At 34.6% G+C, this 21,592-nt stretch overlaps 1 protein-coding gene across 6 annotated transcripts; it reads right to left on the bottom strand.

Annotated features, from left to right (window-relative positions):
* Positions 1–5,158: 5,158 nt before the first annotated feature.
* Positions 5,159–21,169, bottom strand: LOC138702041 (uncharacterized). Of its 6 annotated transcripts, XM_069829554.1 has the most exons (4): positions 12,433–12,500; positions 12,164–12,250; positions 9,011–9,595; positions 5,160–5,883 (listed from the first exon to the last, which is right to left on the bottom strand). In XM_069829554.1, the coding sequence occupies exons 3-4, from the start codon at positions 9,525–9,527 to the stop codon at positions 5,465–5,467; spliced, it is 936 nt and encodes a 311-aa protein (XP_069685655.1). In that variant the 5' UTR covers positions 9,528–9,595; positions 12,164–12,250; positions 12,433–12,500; the 3' UTR covers positions 5,160–5,464. The 6 variants fall into 6 exon arrangements, with proteins under 6 accessions (XP_069685653.1, XP_069685655.1, XP_069685658.1 ...); XM_069829552.1 differs by lacking the exons at positions 12,164–12,250; positions 12,433–12,500 and adding an exon at positions 21,089–21,169 and having other exon boundaries at positions 5,159–5,883; XM_069829557.1 differs by lacking the exons at positions 12,164–12,250; positions 12,433–12,500 and adding an exon at positions 13,083–13,177.
* Between the last annotated feature and the right edge of the window lie 423 nt (positions 21,170–21,592).

Genomic DNA, 21,592 nt, shown 5'->3' with positions numbered 1-21,592 from the left:
TATGATATCTTTTGCATTGAAAATACAAGGTGGAAACGAAATAATCCTACAGATTGGAAGGGACGATAGGGTACACTTAAATGAATAGAAAACCTATATTACGTTTTATGATTAAATACACGGTTAATTGGAAAATTGAGTTGGAAGTTTCAGCAGTATGGCAACATTGCCGTTAACACAGTCCTCTTTCATCTCGTAATACAAATGTAAGAGGTCAACGAACTCAGATCTGTCTCCCTATGTGAACTACATCCCTCTCTGACTATAGGCTCCGTGCGTATAGCACTTTGCTGCTACAGGCGGACACTACGAGAACTACTTGTAGGCTTGTCTTCAACAGCTGTGTGTGATCTGTGTTGACAGCCGACTGCTGGAAGATTCGAGTAGGAGTGATTTTATACGCATTTATTTAATCTTTCATAAAGTGTTGCCTTATATTGCTATTTTAAAAATGTCAAAGCGGTCCAGCAAAATTATGTGCTGTGTTTTTAGCTGTAATAATAGATATTGTAATACAGAGCAAAATGTGAAGTTTTATAGTTTTCCATCACGACCCCACGAAATGGATTTGAAAAGACGGTGGATAATAGCAGTAAATCGGAAAGAGTGAGTTTAAATTAAGTATTTGGGATTTAAGTATTTTAATTAATACCTAATTAAGTTTTTACAGAACTTATCGTAATCGAGGATTTTACAATAAACCTACAGTAACTATTGCATGCAAATAATCACGTTAATGTTATACTTACAAAATAAGCAGCTGTAGGCCATATTTGTAAACACATCATAATAGTAGGGCGCATTATATTCAGTAATTGTAGCAAAGTCTTTATGATAGCCTGTATTATATAATTACAGAAATAGGCCTATATGAGAAATACGGAAAAATAGTATCATTACATACATACTTTACAATTACAGAATCATATTATGAATATAGAAGGAATTACAAATACAGAAAAATAATATAAATAAAAGTACATTACAATATTGTAATAGTCCTAAAGATATATCATTACGAAGACATATAACAAAAAATAATTTATACTCATTACAACAGAAATTACAAAACATTTAATAGAAACCAAAGCTACATTTTATGAAATCTATTTGAAGTGATTTTCTAAATATCATCTGCCTTTATAGTTTTGTCAAACATTAAACAATATGTTTACATTAATATGTCACATTTACACGAATTATTTTTATAGGGCAGACGGCACTTTATGGACACCTTCCAAATCATCTAGAATCTGTAGCGAACATTTCATAGGAGGGTGTAAATCTCAAAATCCTGCTAGTCCAGCATATGTTCCAAGCATCTTTCCTGAATGTTACAAAAGGGAGTCAACAGGAACAGACTCTCTCAACAGATTTAAAAGACTGAAGAAAAGAACTGAAATAATTTCACAGCCGGATACATCAGACCCTTTGGAAGATAGTGCGTCTATCCTAGTGACCACCAAAACTGATGCCCAAACTCAGACAGATAGAAATTATGACAAAGAAAGCAAGTTTGAATTCAGTTGTGTGGTGGATGGAAACAATGTCAGCACACAAGCATGCATATCAGCCTTCCACGCATTGTATGCCAAACCTAAGTGTTCCAGTAAACTGTCTGGGTCTGACTCCCCATATGAAAAAAAGAGGATTTTTAGGTTATAGTTCAATTTCTGATGAATCACAATTAAATGTCCTGGCTGGTGTTAACACAGAAATTTTTAATTTATTTTTGAACTTACTGTCAGACAGTACCCAGCGTAAAATTAGTAAAGAAAATAAACTTTTAATATTCTTAATGAAAATGAAGTTAGCCTTGCCATTTGCTGCCCTTGCTGTAATTTTCAATGTTCACCGTAGTACTATTTCTAGAATATTCCAATCTGTTTTACCTACACTTGCACAAGCAACTAAATACTTTGTTTTCTGGCCTAGCAAAGATACTGTTAATGCAACATTGCCTACTGTGTTTAAAGATAATTATCCAAATTGTAGAGCTATTATTGACTGCACTGAAATTAAAACAGAACAACCTCCTGAAATCAGTCAGCGTGTATATATGTACTCTAACTATAAGTCTGCATATACTGCAAAAGTTCTTATTGGAATTGCGCCTTGTGGTATGGTAACATTTATTTCCAAATGTTATGGAGGTAGAGCCAGTGACAGTTTTATCACAAATGACTGTGGAATTTTGAAACTGATAGAACCAGGAGATCAAATTATGGCAGATAAAGGTTTTCCCGGAATAAAAACTGTATTGGAGGAGAGCAATGCAATTTTGGTAATGCCACCCTTTATGAATGAAGGTCACTTAACACCTGATCAAGTTGATGATACTTATAATATTGCTAGTGTGCGGATCCACGTTGAACGCTGCATTCAAAGAGTGAAAGTGTATAATATACTTCAAAAATGTTCAAGTCAACTATTACATTGTATTGATGACATTGTGCACATGTGTTGTGTTATGACTAATGTACAGCCTCCATTGATTTCTGAAGATCATTGTTAGAACGGTATGCCAGTTCTTTTAAATAGTGTGTGAAGTAAAACTGTTGCAACTTTTCAATACAGCCCTTCAGGAACATATCATTTCTTTGAATTTCTATGAGAATGGAAATATGATTCTCTGTATAAATGAAAAAATCACAGAAATCAACGCCACAACAGTACATCAGCAGTTGACACTGAGTGAAATATGTATGACTTTGTTTTAGTTCCAAATTTCCTCGTGAATTTTTTATAATATAGGATACATTAATGTCCCCAATCTCACCGACAATGGGTTTTTCCTTACATGAAATAGGACATTTAATTTCTAATACTCTTTCTGGCTTACCATTCATCATTACTATCCCATCAGGACTAGCACACAACCAAGGTTGGGTTAAGTGAATGATAAGACCACAACCAGCAACTGTTCTGTCATATGAATTTGTGTATTTGTCAAGTGCAGTTTTTTCTAATTTACTTCCAAAAGTTACATTCCTAAGACCCCTACCATGAAGCAATTTTGGGTTCATGAGGGTATTTACCAGCTTCTCATGATCTTTTTTTCTAGTTTTAATTGAATGTGCCCTACTCGCAGAAATCCTTATTTTTCTTTCTTTAAACCATAAGTCTGATTTTGATTGATGCAAGGTTTTTACACAAATTTCAGTTGCTCTGGTCTTATCAATTAGGACATGATTATCATAAAAATCATTTTCTAATGCAGAAATGTTGCTACTACATTCATTAATTATTATAGGCCTAGTTTCTTGTTTCATTAATAATGTTGTGATTAGCCCTTTACATGCATTATTCTCAACAATAGCTGTGATATCTGTTATTAAATGTCCCAGCAGTTCATTGACAACTTTAAGTGATTCTGATTTTTTCTCTTCGTTTAAAATTTTTGTCAGTATACATGGGGTTTTCAGTGCAGGAATTTCAATTGCTTCAACTTAAAGCCTCTGCTTTTTTTTGGGAAAAAGTTCTTCTAATCTCTTCCCCTTGCTATATTTCTCTTTCCCCGCATTTGAGATATGGGGTCGAGACCATTCGCAGGGCTGATCAGTTCGCGAAGTGATGCGTTCGGAGTTAACTGCATAAACAACAGCGGAAATGTGTTTACACTTTCCTGACGATCCAGCAGGACATTCGCAGGAACTATTAGTCGCTTCTCTAGCAGCATTAACCTATGATAACATGAGGTCGTCTTTTTAAGTCAGCATCGTTTAATGTATAAATTAACATCAATCACAAATAGTAATAATACATAAATAACTACGTTACCTCTATGGTGACATGATAAGGTTTCAGGCTAACTGATGTCTGTCTTATTACATTTGCAGTTATTACACTCTTGCAAATTCCAGCGAAATATTTTTCTTGTAAATTTAATACATGACCACTTTCTGCAAGTAAACGACCTTTCTTAGAAGAATTTGGCCGATTATTGTCATAGAAAATACTTTGAAATCCCACTGTTATTATTAAATCTGCCATGGCAATACACTGTGAGATGACAGCTGATGCTCGCGCGGTAGTACGCAAGAACTTACAATTTTCGCCACTCAGAACGCGGCGGTGCATTTCTCCCTGCAACGCACGGAGCCTATAACGTTGCAATCTGGCTGTATCATTCAGTGACTTGAAATTAGTGGTTTTTAAATTAAATTTACATGAAAACCGTCCACACTATTGAAATACGCCAGAGGGATAAGTGATTATTAGATTTTCTATCGATATGGACAAAAATCACGATCCTATTCGCAAAAGTTACCGAATAAGAGGTTGTTAAACATTTGGAGAAAAACATTTTTTCTGAGAAAACTATGAACTTTCCACTAATATGGTATTACACTTTTTTTGTTATATACAACATGAGCTATTTGATCTGAAAATCTGCCGGGTTTTTTCACTTCCACCCTGTATAAACTCGGAAATAGAAAAGACTTGACTTCGTCTCATCTTTTCTAACTTTTGCTTGATTGTGTTATATACATGTACTTCTCTTGCATTGCAATATACTACAGTATTTAGTGTGTTGTTGTTTTCTAATGCCAGGTGTTTGACAATAAAATCATTTGACCTCTTGGACTCCAATATTTTTCAAAGATATTATCATGGTCAGCCACTGAAGCATAGATTTTGAGGTGTTCCGAATCCATTTCTTGGTTTGAGTTGCACAATGGGCAGTTAGGGGACTGATATATTCCAATTCTATGCAGGTGTTTGGCCAAACAATCATGGCCTGTTGCCAATCTAAATGCAGCTATAGACGATTTTCGTTGTAAATCGGGAATTAACTGTGGATTATGATGCAGAGAGTTCCATTTTTTCCCTTGAGATTGTGTTATAAAATTTTGTTTGTTGAAGTCTAAGTATGTAGATTTAGAGTGCAAGCCAATCACTATTTGAGTGTCCATGGCAAGAAAGTGAATTACTCTTGTCATGCAATCAAATTTCGTGATAAGCAGGTACATCAACATAAACAAGATTCACTCATTGGGATCAAGAGATAAGCTGCTGCTAAGCTAATTCCCCAGTGAGTCACGTGGAGTCTTTATATTTGTGTAATTGTATCAGCCAATCCTTCACCAAGTCTCCATCCTCCACAATACCTGTACAGTGGCCATACATACAACACTAACGTCACTGCAACAAGAAGCAATCAAATGATACATGACGTTTATTTTATTTTACTATTTATATACAAACAGAATGTAAGCATATCAGACATAGAAAATATCATTACAAGACCTGTTCATAGGAGAAAAAAAAGTAGGCTAAAAATATAAATCTTGCACATAATCTACTTCTGTATTTTGTACATTTTTACTTAAATATTCATTGAAAACATTTAAAAATCACTATAAATGCACTAGGTAATGCAATGCGAAAGAATATTTAAATTTAAAATCAATTATAAAAGACACACACGTAACTTTTACTTGATATACATTAGTTCTGAATATTAAGAAAGGTATTTCATAATTTCCTCGAGTTCTTTTTCCTTAGTCTTATCTCTGCGACTAACAGATGAGCTTCCCAGCAAATAGAAACGGAGAGGTTTTGAAGCCCATTCAAAACCAGCTGAACCAATTCCAATTCGTTGTGAAACAACTATGCGATTTGAGTTAAGTGATTTTTGTTCAGATTCATCTTCCTCAATCCACATTCCTTCCCATGAACAAAGATCATGTTCATTTGATGTTGATTTAGTAATGTTGAAGCTAATACACAATTTAGCTGGGCCATTGCAGAGATCATGTAGTTTCAGTTCTTTTAATTTTGTAGATGATGTATTCTTTTTTCTCTTCCCTCTTTCCTGCTGCATGTATTCAAATCCTTGGAGAGGCTCCACTGCTCGTAACAAAACCACTGCGCCTGGTCCTGTAAATAAACATTTTTGTTGTTAATTTTCTATGACCGTAAAAAAAAGTTTCCACTGCACATAATCAAAGTTAAGGGAGAAACATCTTTGCTTTATCCATCATTTCCCAAAATGTTCCCAGAAATCTTGCTTGCCCTATCAGCAGAAATTTCAAAACTGTTAATTGATGACATGTGGCAAACTGTCTATAGGAAATGATCCTTATGGAACACTCTCCACTATCCAAGGAATGGTAGGAGTGGATTCCAGGATACTTCCTAAAGTAAGCATATCTCTAAAATGTTTTATGTTTGTTTATGTACAGTTCAAAAGTAGTTGTTGTTTTCTAATGCCAGGCATTTGACAATAAAGTCATTTGACCTCTTGCACTCCAATATTTTTCAAAGATATTATCATGACCAGCCACTGAAGCACAGATTTTGAGGTGTTCCGAATCCATTTCTTGGTTTGAGTTGCGCAATGGGCAGTTAGGGGACTGATATATTCCAATTCTATGCAGGTGTTTGGCCAAACAATCATGGCCTGCTGCCAATCTAAATGCAGCTACAGACGATTTTCGTGGTAAATCGGGAATTAACTGTGGATTTTGATGCAGAGAGTTCCATTTTTTCCCATGGGATTGTGTTATCAAATTTTGTTTGTTGAAGTCTAAGTATGTAGATTTAATAAATCTTTTCACAGAGTAATACGTAGATTTAGTAACAGGTCTGTAAGTAGCAGTGCTGCCCTTCTTTGCTAAAGCATCCACATTCTCGTTTCCCAGGATTCCACAGTGGGATGGTATCCATTGGAATACAATTCTTTTATTGAGTGATATTAATTGAGAGAGCATTTTATTTATTTCTGCTGTTTGAGATGAAGGTGTGTGTTTAGAGACTATTGATAGAATAGCTGCTTTGGAGTCTGACAATATAACTGCATTTTTAAATTTACTGATGTGGCATAGAAGATTCCTGAGACTTTCACTTATTGCAATGATTTCTCCATCAAAACTTGTTGTTCCATACCCAAGAGATCTATAAAGTGAGAAGAGACAGCACGTAACACCTGCACCAGCATCTTGTTCCCTGGAGATCAAGGATCCGTCAGTGTATAAATGAAGCCAGTTTTGTGGAGGGTATCTAATATTAATTGTCTCTAAAGACAATTGGTGACATGTGGCAAACTGTCTGTAGGAAATGATCCTTATGGAACACTCTCCACTATCCAAGGAATGGTAGGAGTGGATTCCAGGATACTTCCTAAAGTAAGCATATCTCTAAAATGTTTTATGTTTGTTTATGTACAGTTCAAAAGTAGTTGTTTTCTAATGCCAGGCATTTGACAATAAAGTCATTTGACCTCTTGCACTCCAATATTTTTCAAAGATATTGTCATGGTTAGCCACTGACGCACAGATTTTGAGATGTTCTGAATCCATTTCTTGATTTGAGTTGCACAATGGGCAGTTAGGGGACTGATATATTCCAATTCTATGCAGATGCTTGGCCAAACAGTCATGGCCTGTTGCCAATCTAAATGCAGCTACAGACGATTTGCGTGATAAATCGGGAATCAACTGTGGATTATGATGCAGAGAATTCCATTTTTTCCCTTGAGATTGTGTTATCAAATTTTGTTATAGTTCAAAAGTAAGAAAATACATAAAACATGTTACGGTGACTTCAGAGTTTGAACTTTCTTATAAAGTTTTATTTTTTTATTGAAATATGAGCTAATTTTTTTGTAACAAATATTATAATTTTACTAATATAGTTACCACACATCTGCTTTTATTGTAAAATAAATCAAAAGTTATGAATTATTTTACAATAAAAGCAGATGTGTGGTAACTTCTATCGATAATTAAATCTATTAAGTCTGTGGTATTACAAATTTAAACACCAACATTTTAATATTATACAGAGTGATTCACAAATAAGTTTATATATTGGATGGAAGTAAAAAAAAAAAACAGACTAAAATACCTTTTAAAACTTTTTTCTGAAAGTACTTTAAAACTATTTTTCTCCACTGTAATATTTTGTGTATTTCTCTTCGTCCAAATCACTAAGGCTGCTACAATTTTGTTTTTAAAAGAGAACTTTGAATAATTCTGTTTATCAAGTATCCTTCCATTAGCATAATTAGGCTGTATAACGAAATATGCTTCTGTCAGTATCTTTAAAACACCTTTTTTATTTGAGATAAGCTGTCAAAGTGATAACAGAGCTCTGTAATACATACATAGGCTATATAATTTTTATAAGTTTGAAATAATTAGGCGCATTTCCATTAAACTCTTTGTAAAGATATGAATATTTTCAAAAGTGTATTGAATAAGATACATTATGCTCGACCATGCCGAAATGTAGTAATTATACACCTGGTAGCAGCCCTTTAATGGACCTCATTACAGAACACCTATTCATTAAAGTTCAGGTGTTCCACCAATCAGAAAACACCATTGTAGCAATATGAAAGCGCAAGTATAGATTATTCTCGGATATGCAATCGAAAGACAACTAGCGAAACGTCACTGAGGCTGGAAATTCAATACTGTTGCAGAAGGTTATGTTCTGTTACTATAATAATTAGCGTTAATTGTAAATAATATTCAAATAAATTCAATTTGTCATCTTGTTTTTCAATGTCTAAATCAATTTCAAAGTTATATCAAGATTAATGTTTATTTTATTCTCTAGATTATATCAAGGTCAATAACATTTCTTTCTCGGAAAAAATCAATACTTTCGCGTCTGCGCACATCTCACAATTTACGAGGTCAGTTCCGCTCCCCAGTCAGATAAGAATAACATGAATACTTATGAATAATTTCAAGTTAGAAATATGGTCGAGCATAAAAAGTCGTATGAAACTTGCCTATAATGGTAATTAAGACGCTCATATGAAAATTATGAAACTCGCTTGCGCTCGTTTCATAAACATACTCGCGTCTTAATTACTACCATTATAGGCTCGTTGCATAATGTACTATTTCATTTTTCAGATTCATACAGGCATATCAGAATGCTTCCTGCATCTATGTCAAGCAAGTGAAGCAGAATAATATTAAATTAATTTGAAAATTCACGGCAACATTACTAATTAAATAAAAGTTCTGGGCGACCCAAAAGTGAAGCTCACCTTGACTGGAAACGTTGAAGCAGTGATACATGCCATATGTGAAGTACACGTACGTTGTTCCTGGCTTCATGTACATGGGTCTACTCCTCTCTGTAATCCTCCCATTGTAAGAATGAGAAGCTTTGTCTTCTCCTCCAAGGTAGCATTCTGTTTCCACGATCCGACCTTTCAGAATAGTCCCATCATCTAATCGTCTTACAAGAACTGTACCAAGAAGTTTTTTAGCCAAATCTTCACATGGAACATCAAAAAAGCTCTCTCTGAATCTTTTCAAACCATAATTTGGAGTCTTATTATCAGTATATGACGAACGTAATATATCTTCTGCATTTAAAGGTGTAGTCAGCCTTATTTTTTTCTGTGCACTGGCCCTATTTGTTTTACGTTTTTCATTATAACTTGTTATAGTTTCGCTTGCATATGTTGATATAGAAATTCTGGGAGATTTTTTATTTGTATTTTTGGAAGATGACGCATCACTTGAAAAGTAGTCACTTGTAGTAAGTACATTGTTCATTTTGCCTAAAGCTGACCAGATGTTTAATGAAGTAGATGATGTTGACAGTGTCAATCCATGTGGACGACCTGCAAGAAAATTATGCAATGTTAGGGAATTTGAACATAACTGTAGTAATGGTGGTTGTGGTAGTAAGTAATAGTCTTCAAGGAATTACGGAAAAATAACTTACGACGTGGAAATAAATATTTTAGGTCTGAAATGTTTTCATTTTTTGTGGGAAATGTCCAGTTCAGGATAAAGTATGTTTAAACAATAAATTGTTGGAGATTTTAAACACCTTTACATATTAGCAAGGTTAATGACTAGGTATTGTTTAAGAAATTAAATTTAGTATCTAGACAAAATTCTTAAATATATACATAAAAAAGTTTGGAATCAACAGAGTTGTATAATTATTATATTTTCTTTCTTTAAGGGGTTAGGTACAGCTTACAGCAGTAAAATTTTGGAAATAATCAACATTTTTTTCCTCCATTACTATTTCTTGTATGATAATGAAAATTGGTATGTGTAATACACTGTTCTTCTGCTACATGTATGTATGTATGTATTTATTTATTAACACTACAAGGGTATACATCCGGTGGCAGTGATATATAATATACAATAATACCATTACAATAATATAATAATTACAGCAATAAAAAAATAAAATAAACGTTGTTGTTTTCTAATGCCAGGCATTTGACAATAAAGTCATTTGACTTCTTGCACTCCAATATTTTTCAAAGATATTGTCATGGTTAGTCACTGACGCACAGATTGTGAGATGTTCTGAATCCATTTCTTGATTTGAGTATAAAATAAACGTAAATTTACTTCTAACTATAAATAAATAGACGCAATAAACCTAGGACTATAAATAAAAAACTATGCTATAGTGACGTAAGCAAAAGTAAATTTAACTTCTAAGTACTTCTATTTCACCCAACTATTACCAACTTAAGTAATTACATATTACCTTAATTAATTACATATGATCTTAATTAATTACATATCAACTTAATTAGATATCATCTTAATTAATTACATATCAACTTAATTAATTACATGACACAACTTGTGAACTGCCACAATTTTGAATTTTGAAAAAAGATATCTTAATTAATTACATATAAACTTAATTAATTACATGACACAACTTGTGAATTGCCACAATTTTGAATTTTGAAAAAGCAAAATATAAATAATTTTTTTTAAATCGTAAAATTTTTTTTTTTTCATATAGCAGGACAGTGTTTTACACATACCAATTTTCATTATTGTACAAGATACAGTGCCGAGGTCATGGAAAGCATGGGGCTCTACCTCCATGCCCCCCAAGTGCCTTCATGGCATGTTATGGGGATACCTTTACCTTTTTTTTTTTTTTTTTTACAAGATACAGTAATTGAGGAAAAAAAATGTTGACTATTTCCAAAAATTTTACTGCTGTAAGCTGTACCTAATCCCTTAAAAGAAATTCGTGTTATCCCACTGATTGTATAAAATATCTTTCCACTCTATTAAAATTAATCATGTTACTATGGTTACCAAATTTTAATAAATAAACTTTTGTTTTGCAGGATTATGTATAACATTGCATAATTTAATCCTACATATACACGATATTAAACAGTTTTCCCTTAAAATAAAGGATATTGAAGGGATTCTGACAACAAGATTAGTATGCCTGAACACATAACGGTAAATGATTGTGTAAGCATTATCACCTTATGTGAAGAAGGGCTAACACATAGGCAGATTGCCCTGCATGTTGGCATTAGTTATAATGCTGCTGGAAAGACCTTAATCGTTATCTGGACACAAATGGAGTAGCAGATAGGCCCTGAGAAGGTTGCCTTAAAAAACCAAGGGTTCTGAATTTTCCACAAATAACAGCACGACAATGTAATACAGTATGCTTCTTTACATCCCCAGAATCTACACTTTTTTTTAGTCCTATATTAAACAAATCAGATTCACAGATTGTGTGACCTATTAATAGCTGCGTTATCATTCTAATGCTTCTACCGGTATCTTTCAAACATTCACTTAGTTGTCTCAACCTGGGGCATGCGCCAGGATGTTATTTCAATGATTTTGAACCCATTACTGAACTATATATTTACAGTTACAGATACAACATATAAATTTACAGTAACTGTCAAATTGTAAACAAGTGAAAACAGATTGGGAACTACTATGACATATTAGAACTTGGAGTGAAGACAGACTTTTCACTTGGCTAGGTTCTCCTGTCTCAAGTAGTATCTGTATCCCTGCCAGACTGTCTGCAATTTTGTCTGGTCTCTGCTAATGCTCCCCATAGCCACATTGAGGTTGACTTGTTGGATATCTATTAACTAGAGGTAATGGTAATTTAGTAGTTGTCTCGGCAACTGTTGCTAGTGCTGTAGATGTGAATCTTCTCCTTTGCAATATTTTTGACAGACAAGTTCCGTAAAGTTTGCACGGTGAAATATGAATAGGCGGGAACAACATCGCGGCATACGAGAAATGTCAAATCTGGGCTATATCACAAACCTGGTGCCTGTCAAAATCTTGGGGTGTCACTTTGCTAACCGCTCATCAAACCTTCTCTAACCTTATCACAAACTTCGGCGTAGAACTACCAGTAAAGAGGTGCTTACCCGTATTCAAGTTTGGCAGTTGCCAATAAAATTATTCCACCTATTGTTATCGTTCAAGAGCATTATATATACGCATCATTGATCCATCTGTGAATCAGAAGTTCACATAAGGATCCGTTATTTTAGTTGGAACATTTCACTTCATAATGTCTGTATCCATGCCTTTAACAGTAATATGTAAAATTATAAAATATTCTGAACCAGTTCAGTAAAAGTTTAGGCTCAACTACAATATATGTCCACCTGTGCTATAATATATGAAGGCGTACCAAGATAATGCCAATACTAATAACAATGCAGGGTAGTTTGTAATGTAAACACTAGAAAGTTTGGTTATGTTAATATAAATACACACTGACATTTATAAATTTTTTGCGTAAAGCCTTGCCGCTATTCTGTCGTATCCAGCTCAGTGTCGCCAATTCGACTGTTGAAAACTCGCTACAAAACAGTGTAGAAATCGCTAAATTGATATGTTATCAATGTACAAAAACAATTTTTACTGCTTTGAGGGATTAAAAGAGACCTCTTAAATTTATAGATCAACAAAAAAAATTGAGAAATGTTATCCGCTAAACTTACATAGAAAAATATCACATGAGCGGAAAAATCACTGTATTGGCGACATCGATTCAGTGTCGCCACATTCAATACGTAATTGTTACAGGTCTATTATGAATATTTCATGTTAGAAAACTAGTCCATTAATTATTAATCTGATAATCATACACATTTTATTAATATAAATTGCCCCAGTTATGTGATCAATATTTAATAGAAAATTATACTTTGTTGCAAAATAATGTCATGATGGATGTACGGGTTAAGAACTGTGTGTGTGTGTGTGTGTGTGTGATTCACGCATGCATGAGAATTGACATAGCGACAATAATGGAAAAAAGTATCTTATTATGATTACTTAAAAACGTGTTGCTATTCAAGTAACAGGGGTTTTCTACGGGAGCTCCGGCTCCTCCTATGGCATTCCGACATCTCCGTAGTGAAGAACAGCCTCCTATGGTTCACCCTGGGCAATGACTCTGTCGGTAAATTGGTCTACGGAATTGGCTTCATATGGGTGAACGACGAAGAGTCAATTTCTTATATATATAGGAATTTATTATGTTGGCAATGCACACTGTAACCAAAGAGTTCCCGCAATTTTTTTTCAAGTAATTGGTGCACTTACTAACCGTGTGTTTGCATTCTAAATATCGTGATTTTGCATTCTTTTAATTGCTATCTGCCACCGTCTGCTGAATCTTTTAATTTCAATCGCATTCAATATTTTCTGTCCGCGTCGGTGCGTCACTTCGTTTGCATTCGTTCACGGAATATTAATTTTTACTTGACCGTAACCTCTTCTTTTCTCCCAGGAAAAAGCCTTGTTCATGAACAACAAAAGGTAAGCCTATTCAATACATTTATTCTTACGTCCGTTTTGATGAAGTGTGAACATCAGCAGTGTAAATAATCATATTTTTACATTCGAGGGGTGCTCTGCAATAACAAGGTATGTACACATATAGTCGCCACAATTAATGTATCACAGTCACAAATTCAATGACGAGATTTTGAGGACTAATGCATGAAACTATTAATAATAGCCTACTAATTCAAAAACGCAGATTTTCAAAGATCTTTCTTTGTTAATGAAAATGATGTTACTTTACTTACGGTACTGCCAAACATCCACTTCCTACTCATACAGTACCAGGTACTGAGTACCTGGTTATTGCAGAGCTGAGAGCACCCCTCATTTGTGATATCGGTACAGTAGTTATTTTTACATGCCAGTAACTTTATATTTAACAGGATTATTAGTAATTTGTACTGGTATATAAATTTACAGAATATCTGGTTTCTTAGTTTAAATCAACACAGACGTTAAAATTCTGACCTGGATATTGTTCACATTCAGGATGTTCGAGCCACCGCCATAGATCAGGCGGTAGCGCGTTTGTCTACTGTTCTGTAGTTGCGTTCGAGTGTGGATTCGCTTACGGCTTGGGCTGATTACATAGTTTGTTTTCTCCTAGGTTTTCCCCAACCATAAGGCGAATGTTAGGTAATTATGGAGAATCCTCGGCCTCATCTCGCTATCACCAATTCCATCGACGCTAAATAACCGAGTAGTTGATACAGCGTCATTAATTAACAAAACTAAAAAAATACTGTAGTTAATGTTTTCCTTTTCTTTCCCATGTTTCGGGCTTGGTTTGATGTAGAGTCAGCTGCGGGCTGCCACCGAACTTGGACCCTGTGGATATGTGGTCATTAGTTGCGGGTGGTAGTACTATGTACCGTGGGCTCTCCTCTGGGTTCATGGTAGCTTGTGGAACCAAGTTAATTATTTTGGTCAATGTAGAGTATCCACCGCCCACTGAACGAATATTTTACACTTTTATCACTGCCAATGCTGCGCTATAAACCAATTTTCGGCAATCTAATGTAAAATACTGCCTATAGATATTTGGAAAGTTTCAGACAAAGTACACAAATTCAATCTTGTAACACGATTTTTTTTGTTTTTATGAATTAAGTAATTTGCTGGGAGACATCGTTAGATATAGACCACTCTTACACTAAACCTGGAGTAATTTAAGCTTATTAATCAGATATGATTCTACTTACTGATTTGTATATGCTCACCTGTATGTAATTTCTATTTTATACATAATTTCATTGTTATTTTCCATCCAAAGATCATTAAGAACGCTGAATATTACTTCATATCTCCTATCTTTCTTCAAATTGTGTTTATATACCATGTTAATTTTCATTTGTTTTCATAAGTTAACAATGAGACACATTGGGAGCAACATATAAGAAATTATTTTCCTACACAATCCACGCTATATTCACGTTGTTTTTAAATGATTAATTGAAGATGGTTTGCTTATTGTTTATTACACTCACATGAATTGTATGTAATTTCTATTCCATACGTTTTTTTTTCTATCCCAAGATCATTGAGAATGGTGAATAATATTCTTGCTTGTTTCCTGTATTTCTTAAAATATGTGGCATGCTAGTTTTTATTTGTCGTTATTTACGTAAAAATGATGCGCCAAAAATAATAATAATTTCATACTCACTCCACATCCCTATTCACATTTCTTTTCAGTGATTTATTAAAGAATGTACCGGTATTTAAAAGACTAATAATTTAGAACATGTTACATAAATCATCCTTGTGCCAAAAGAGAATGCTCCCTGGACCAAATTATAGTAAAGAATGTACCGGTATTTAAAAGATTAATAATTTAGAAACATGTTACATAAATCATTCTTGTGCCAAAAGAGAATGATCCCTGGACCAAATTATATTAAAGAATGTACCGGTATTTAAAAGACTAATTTAGAAACATGATACATAAATCATCCTTGTGCCAAAAGAGAATGCTCCCTGGACCAAATTGTCGTATTTTGTAGTAGTCGTCAGTACTCGCTGAAATGGGTAATAATATAATTATGTTGTAGGTAGCAAGATCGATTATTTAATTGATAGGATATTTTATGAGGTTGTCATGACTGAGATATCTATTGTCAATTGCTTTTATTTGTCAGAAGGCCTTGACTGACAGGTATATAAGGACTGGCGCTCTTAGGGATGGAGGTCGGGGTTTGGGATGCCCCACAAGCAACAAGTTATACTAAATATGTTTAGGATTAGTGTAAAACTGGCCTATGTCTCCTATAGTAATAATAATAATAATAATAATAATAATAATAATAATAATAATAATGGTTTATTTTAACTGGCAGAGTTAAAGCCATTCGGCCTTCTCAACCAGTATGGTAGAAAATTACTACAATGCTATGAATATAATATAGTGGGCGGGATATAAGTAACATTCACCGAATTTTCTTTTCCCTTGTACGGAAGAGGGACCCGAAGACTTACACTGCAGCCTGATATTTATTGTGCTTACCACTCCTATTCTGTGAATGATTGGGTAGCAGAACGGCCGCGCTCTTATCCAAGTACAGCATACCGCACCGTGCACTTAACCTGGACTGTTGGTTGGATGATGAATTGATGACGATATGTGAATTAATGATGGCGAAATGAGTCCGAGGTCCAACGCCGAAAGTAACACAGCAATTCTGCTTTAATTGGTTAAGGAAAAACCTCGGAAAAACCCCAACCAAGTAACTTGTCCCAACCAGGATTTGAACCCGGGTCGGCTCGTTTCAAGGTAAGACGTGCTAACTGTTACTCTACAGCGGTGGACAAGTATGTGTTAAATTCGTGACAATATTTCCTTTTATTATTATTATCATCTTCGTAATGGCAGGCATTCTTTTCGGTAATGTAATGCAACACGGTCATGGTTTTTAACTTTGTGTCGGAGAGAGATACAGTACATGTTTGCTTTCTGTGATAGTGGTCAATGAAGTTAGATCGAATACATCAAAGCAATGTAACGCCGGGTGAAACAGGCCTTCACTGTCTGGACTCTATCAACTGTACATCTTACAAATATGCCTTTCACCGCGGTGAAACAGACTGCAAACTCCCTCCACCCTACAACACATTAATTAATACTGCAGAACTCATCATTTTTTATAACATTTATATTTTAATTTTAACCTTTTGACATATAGTGTAAGTTCATTACTTGACTGCACAAGTTTTTAACATTAGGCCATAAATGCCAATAGTTTCATATACACGCAAATGAGAGATTTCAGTTATCTATGTAAATAAGTGTTTTATTTTGTATGTGAACCATTCATTCATTTCATTCATTCATTTATTTTATTCCATAGATCTTACATGAGCAATGAAGCTTTAAGATGTGGAATATGTCAACATTTTACAGTATTACAATTACAATTTTTACAAATTTTTATAGTTTTACAATTTAGTAATTTTCTACAATTTTTAAAATTTTGTACAATTTTTTTTACATTTTTTTACATTTTGGCGAGATGTAGTGAGATGAGATGAGGTCCGAGGATTCGCCAAAATATTACCCGGCATTTGCCTTTTCGGTGGGGGAAACCTCGGAAAAACCCAACCAGGCAATCAAATCAAAGGGGGTAATCAAATCAAAGGGTTGATGCCAAGGACTCGCCTTAGACCATCCGGCTTCAGTCCCACGGCTGAAATTTAACCTCAGAGTCATGACAACTATATATGTGTAATATGCCTGCATGTGCATTCAACTACTAGATCAAAATGTACCTGATTAGTCCCTCACTTAATTTCAAACTTGTTTGCTTAAGGATTCACCTGAAGATGACTTTTTATATAAGTCGAAAATATTTGTGACCTTTAAATTATAATATGATGTAACAGAATTATTTTCTGACTTCACATACTGATAAGTGTTTTGACTGAAAATATAAACTATTATTGAATTATACATCAAAGCAGCTTTAGATGTTATAAATACACAATAAAAGTAATGTAGTGGCTATTCTCGAAAATAATTCATGCAGTATTTTCATTTTACACTGTCGGAAATTTATGGACGTTAGGAAACTTTGAGAATTTTATATCACATGTTTTAACAATAAAAGAAAATACTGAAGTTTGAGTGGTATATTTGGCGATGTTCTTGTTTTAACAATAGTCCGAAGACAGTCTGAACCTCACAAACGGTATCAAGAAGGCGCCATTTATGAGGCAACTAGGCCAGGAGATACTGGGGTAGGGTGGCCAGTTCCTTTCCCTCTCCATTGCATACATCGCCGATTAGCTACATATTACACTAGTCAGACTTCAGATGTATACAAATAATTGTTCTTCCTTTGACACATATCGCACTGCCTGATAATAGATGTACAGTAGTGGCAAAAAAAAAAAAACCGGACCGACCCTTGTAGCTGATTTCAGAGCCTTGTTCACTCCAGAGCACGATAGACTGGTAACTAAGACTTTCGTGGTTCGAATCCTGCCTGGTAAGGAAACTTTTTTGTTCCTTATTCAAATTTATTTCGAATACTTTTCTATTGCAACGACATTTTACTACTTAACTTATTATTCCCAGAACATGAATTTTACCAGCAATCGAAAAGTATTGGGAATAAATTTGAATAAGGAACAAAAAAAAAAGTTTCCTTCCCAGACAGGATTCGAACCACGAAAGTCTTAGTTACCAGTCTATCGTGCTCTGGAGTGAACAAGGCTCTAAAATCAGCTACAAGGGTCGGTCTGGTTTTTTTGCCACTACTGTACATATCAGCCAGAACCTCAGTCAGAGGAGAGGTAGGCCTATTTGGTGATATTCCTTTCAAATTTGTCATGTTTAGTTTAAGAGTTGTAGGACCTGAATCCATGTGATATATTATATAATATATTTATTGCTGCCAAACTATGAAGGATATAAATATAATATTGCGTGAAATTCATATTTAGGGCATGCAGAATAACCTGCTACAATATTTTTAACTTTTGAGACATCATGGTTCAAAAACATACTTTTTTTTTTTGCATGGACTGATCTGCGCATGCGCGGACTTCTCATGCACTGCCAGCTGGATTTATTTTCGCGTGTACATTCAAGAATTTCCCTTCACACTCCTATTATACAGCTTGCATATACCTGTGACAGGTTTTGGCTATTGTAGGTTTATTAATATATGAAGAGAAAAATTCGCTCCGGCGCCGGGGATCGAACCCGGGTCCTTGGTTCTACGTACCAAGCGCTCTGACCACTGAGCTACGCCGAATTCAATCCACAGCACCGGACCGAACCTTCCTCCTTGAATGTTTCCCTTTTGGCCTGAATTGGCCCTGTGGACCCGGGTTCGATCCCCGTCGCCGGAGCGAATTTTTCTCCTCAAATATTAATTGTCAATATTACAGATATTATTCTGTAGGACAAATTAATAAAATATGTATGTATGTATTTATTCACACTGCAATGGGTATATACCCGGTGGCAGTGGTAACTAATTACACTCAATAATGACAATAATAAACTTATTAATTAAAAATACAATTAATAATAATACTAATAATTAATAATAATAATAATAATAACAACAGGGAATATACTAAATTAAATAATATACTTAAAATAACATTTGAAATATTCTAATTTGTATCTTAAAACTAAGACCGAACTAAAACCCACGAGTATATGTTCATATCTGCACACGTACCTTTCAACATTACACTCATTTCGCTGTCAACTCACTCACTGCACTGGAACTACGACACATTTCACTGATTCTATCCTGATTTCACTAACACTTCAAAAACATTTCACTGTTCAAATTCTTTGCACTGCCACTATAAACTATAAAGCTTCACTGACAGGAACACGTTTCACTTACACAGCACACTTCACTGACACGACATACTTCTTCACTGATACAACACACTTCACTGACACAACATAATTCTTCACTGATACAACACTTCAATAACAACACATTATTTACACCCTTTAAATACTGTGTATAATTACCGTCTATTAGTAAGGTCCTTAAGCCTATTTTTAAATGCATTTTTGGTTGTTGGTAAAGCCTTTAGTAAGTCTGCAGGTAAAGCATTCCAGTCCCTGATAGTACGATTGAGAAAAGAAAACTTTCCAGTGTCCGTCCTCTGCCTTCTTTTCCTCAATTCATATGAGTGGTCGTTCCTTGAAGAGTAATTTGGCGGCTGCAACCTATTTTTTATTTCTCTCCAGGCAGGCTCACCTCTGTATGTTTTGAACAGTGCGCATAATCGAATTCGCGTTCTCCTGTCCGTGAGTGTGTCCCATTTTAATGGTGAATTTTTCCGACAACACTTAAGAGCCCGTTTTTGAATCTTTCCCAGTGTCTTAATATGTTCTAATCTATAAGGATCCCAACATGCAGCACCATATTCCATTACTGGACGTACTAGTGATTTATATGCAATCTCTTTGGATTTATCAGAGCCTTTTCTTAGTACCCTCATCACAAAGTGTAACGCTCTCCATGCTTTTCCCGCTGTGTCTGTAACGTGTTCCCCCCAGCCGAGATCGCTGCTAAATGTTATTCCGAGGCATTTACATTTGTTAACTTCCGGAATGGTTTCACCCCCTAACGTATACGATGCGACTATTTTATTTCTTTTCCTTGTAAAGCTGATGGCTTTGCTCTTTAGAGAATTTATTTTCATTTTGTTGGCTATTGCCCAATCGTTTAATATTCTCATAGCTAGCAGTGCATATTTCTGTACAGATTACTGTGCACTTAACTGCGGAATCCCGGCCAAACAAGTCACTCAGCTGAGTGCGCTCCTAGTATAATGGCAGTTGACATTGGACATATACGTCAACATATATGCCTAACTTGGAGTCAGGCCACAAAGGGAAAAATTCAAGGAGGAAGGTTCGGTCCGGTGCTGTGGATTGAATTCGGCGTAGCTCAGTGGTCAGAGCGCTTGGTACGTAGAACCAAGGACCCGGGTTCGATCCCCGGCGCCTGAGCGAATTTTTCTCCTCAAATATTAATTGTCAATATTACAGATATTATTCTCTAGGACAAATTAATAAAATATCTTTAATATTGTAGGTTTGTATTAACCAAGTCCACGCATGCGCAGTTTTGATCTCAGAGCCAAGCTCGTCCTGTCGTGAGCCGCACGTAAATTATCCTAGTGACGTGTATTCAAACTTTATTACGTTTTGTTTGTCTGCCGCATTGCCACATTAGTTATCAATGTAGGCTAATTATGAATGTTGAAATCATTTTACGCACTGAAATATGTTAGGCCAACATTATCTCTTTCATTGATGTACAAAATTAGATGATTAAAACTGTACAAAATTTGATTTGATTTGATTTTTAACGATTATAATACGTATTTTTGTTGTTATCTGCCCTTTTATAAAGCTGTAAGATACAGCTACACTAGTTATTTGAGCCAAAGAATTTTATTTTTTATACGAGTAGTTTATTTAGAATTATAAATATAATAATTATTTTTTTACTTACAGTATACATTATATAATGGATGCAGTATACGAAACATTTCACTGTTGATATATTTCGCCCATTTAACACATTAAATAACACATATCAATCTTCTTACATTATGACGTGATGTGGTATCTAAGGAAAACAAATTGTCAACAATATTGAAAATTGTAGTCTTTACTTGAAAGGAGAATGTATTATTTGTGTGTGTTTTCGTCTTTAAATTTTATTGTCCATTGAAAAGTGATAGGTGTACAATTTTTATAACATATTTCCATTAATTAACTTTCTATAATACCACAACGGAGCTCTCAAATTTAGTTCACAGAAATCTTAATAACGCTATTTGCATTATATTCCTACTGTTTGTACGAATCATTTCAGTAGGCCTACTCGATACTTTTATTTACAGAAAATGTGGGTCAGAAACCAGCTTAGTAGGCAGAGAGCTGGTTTATTTTCTGAGTGGTCACACAAATAGGTCTTCCAAATGATCTGCGTTTTTACTGCAGCGTATAGGTA

This window comes from Periplaneta americana, chromosome 6, assembly GCF_040183065.1.
Source record: "Periplaneta americana isolate PAMFEO1 chromosome 6, P.americana_PAMFEO1_priV1, whole genome shotgun sequence".
In the NCBI taxonomy this organism is placed as follows: Eukaryota; Metazoa; Arthropoda; class Insecta; order Blattodea; family Blattidae; genus Periplaneta; species Periplaneta americana.
The sequence above is the reverse complement of the archived record's forward strand: the minus strand, read 5'-3'. Positions and strand labels throughout refer to the sequence as shown.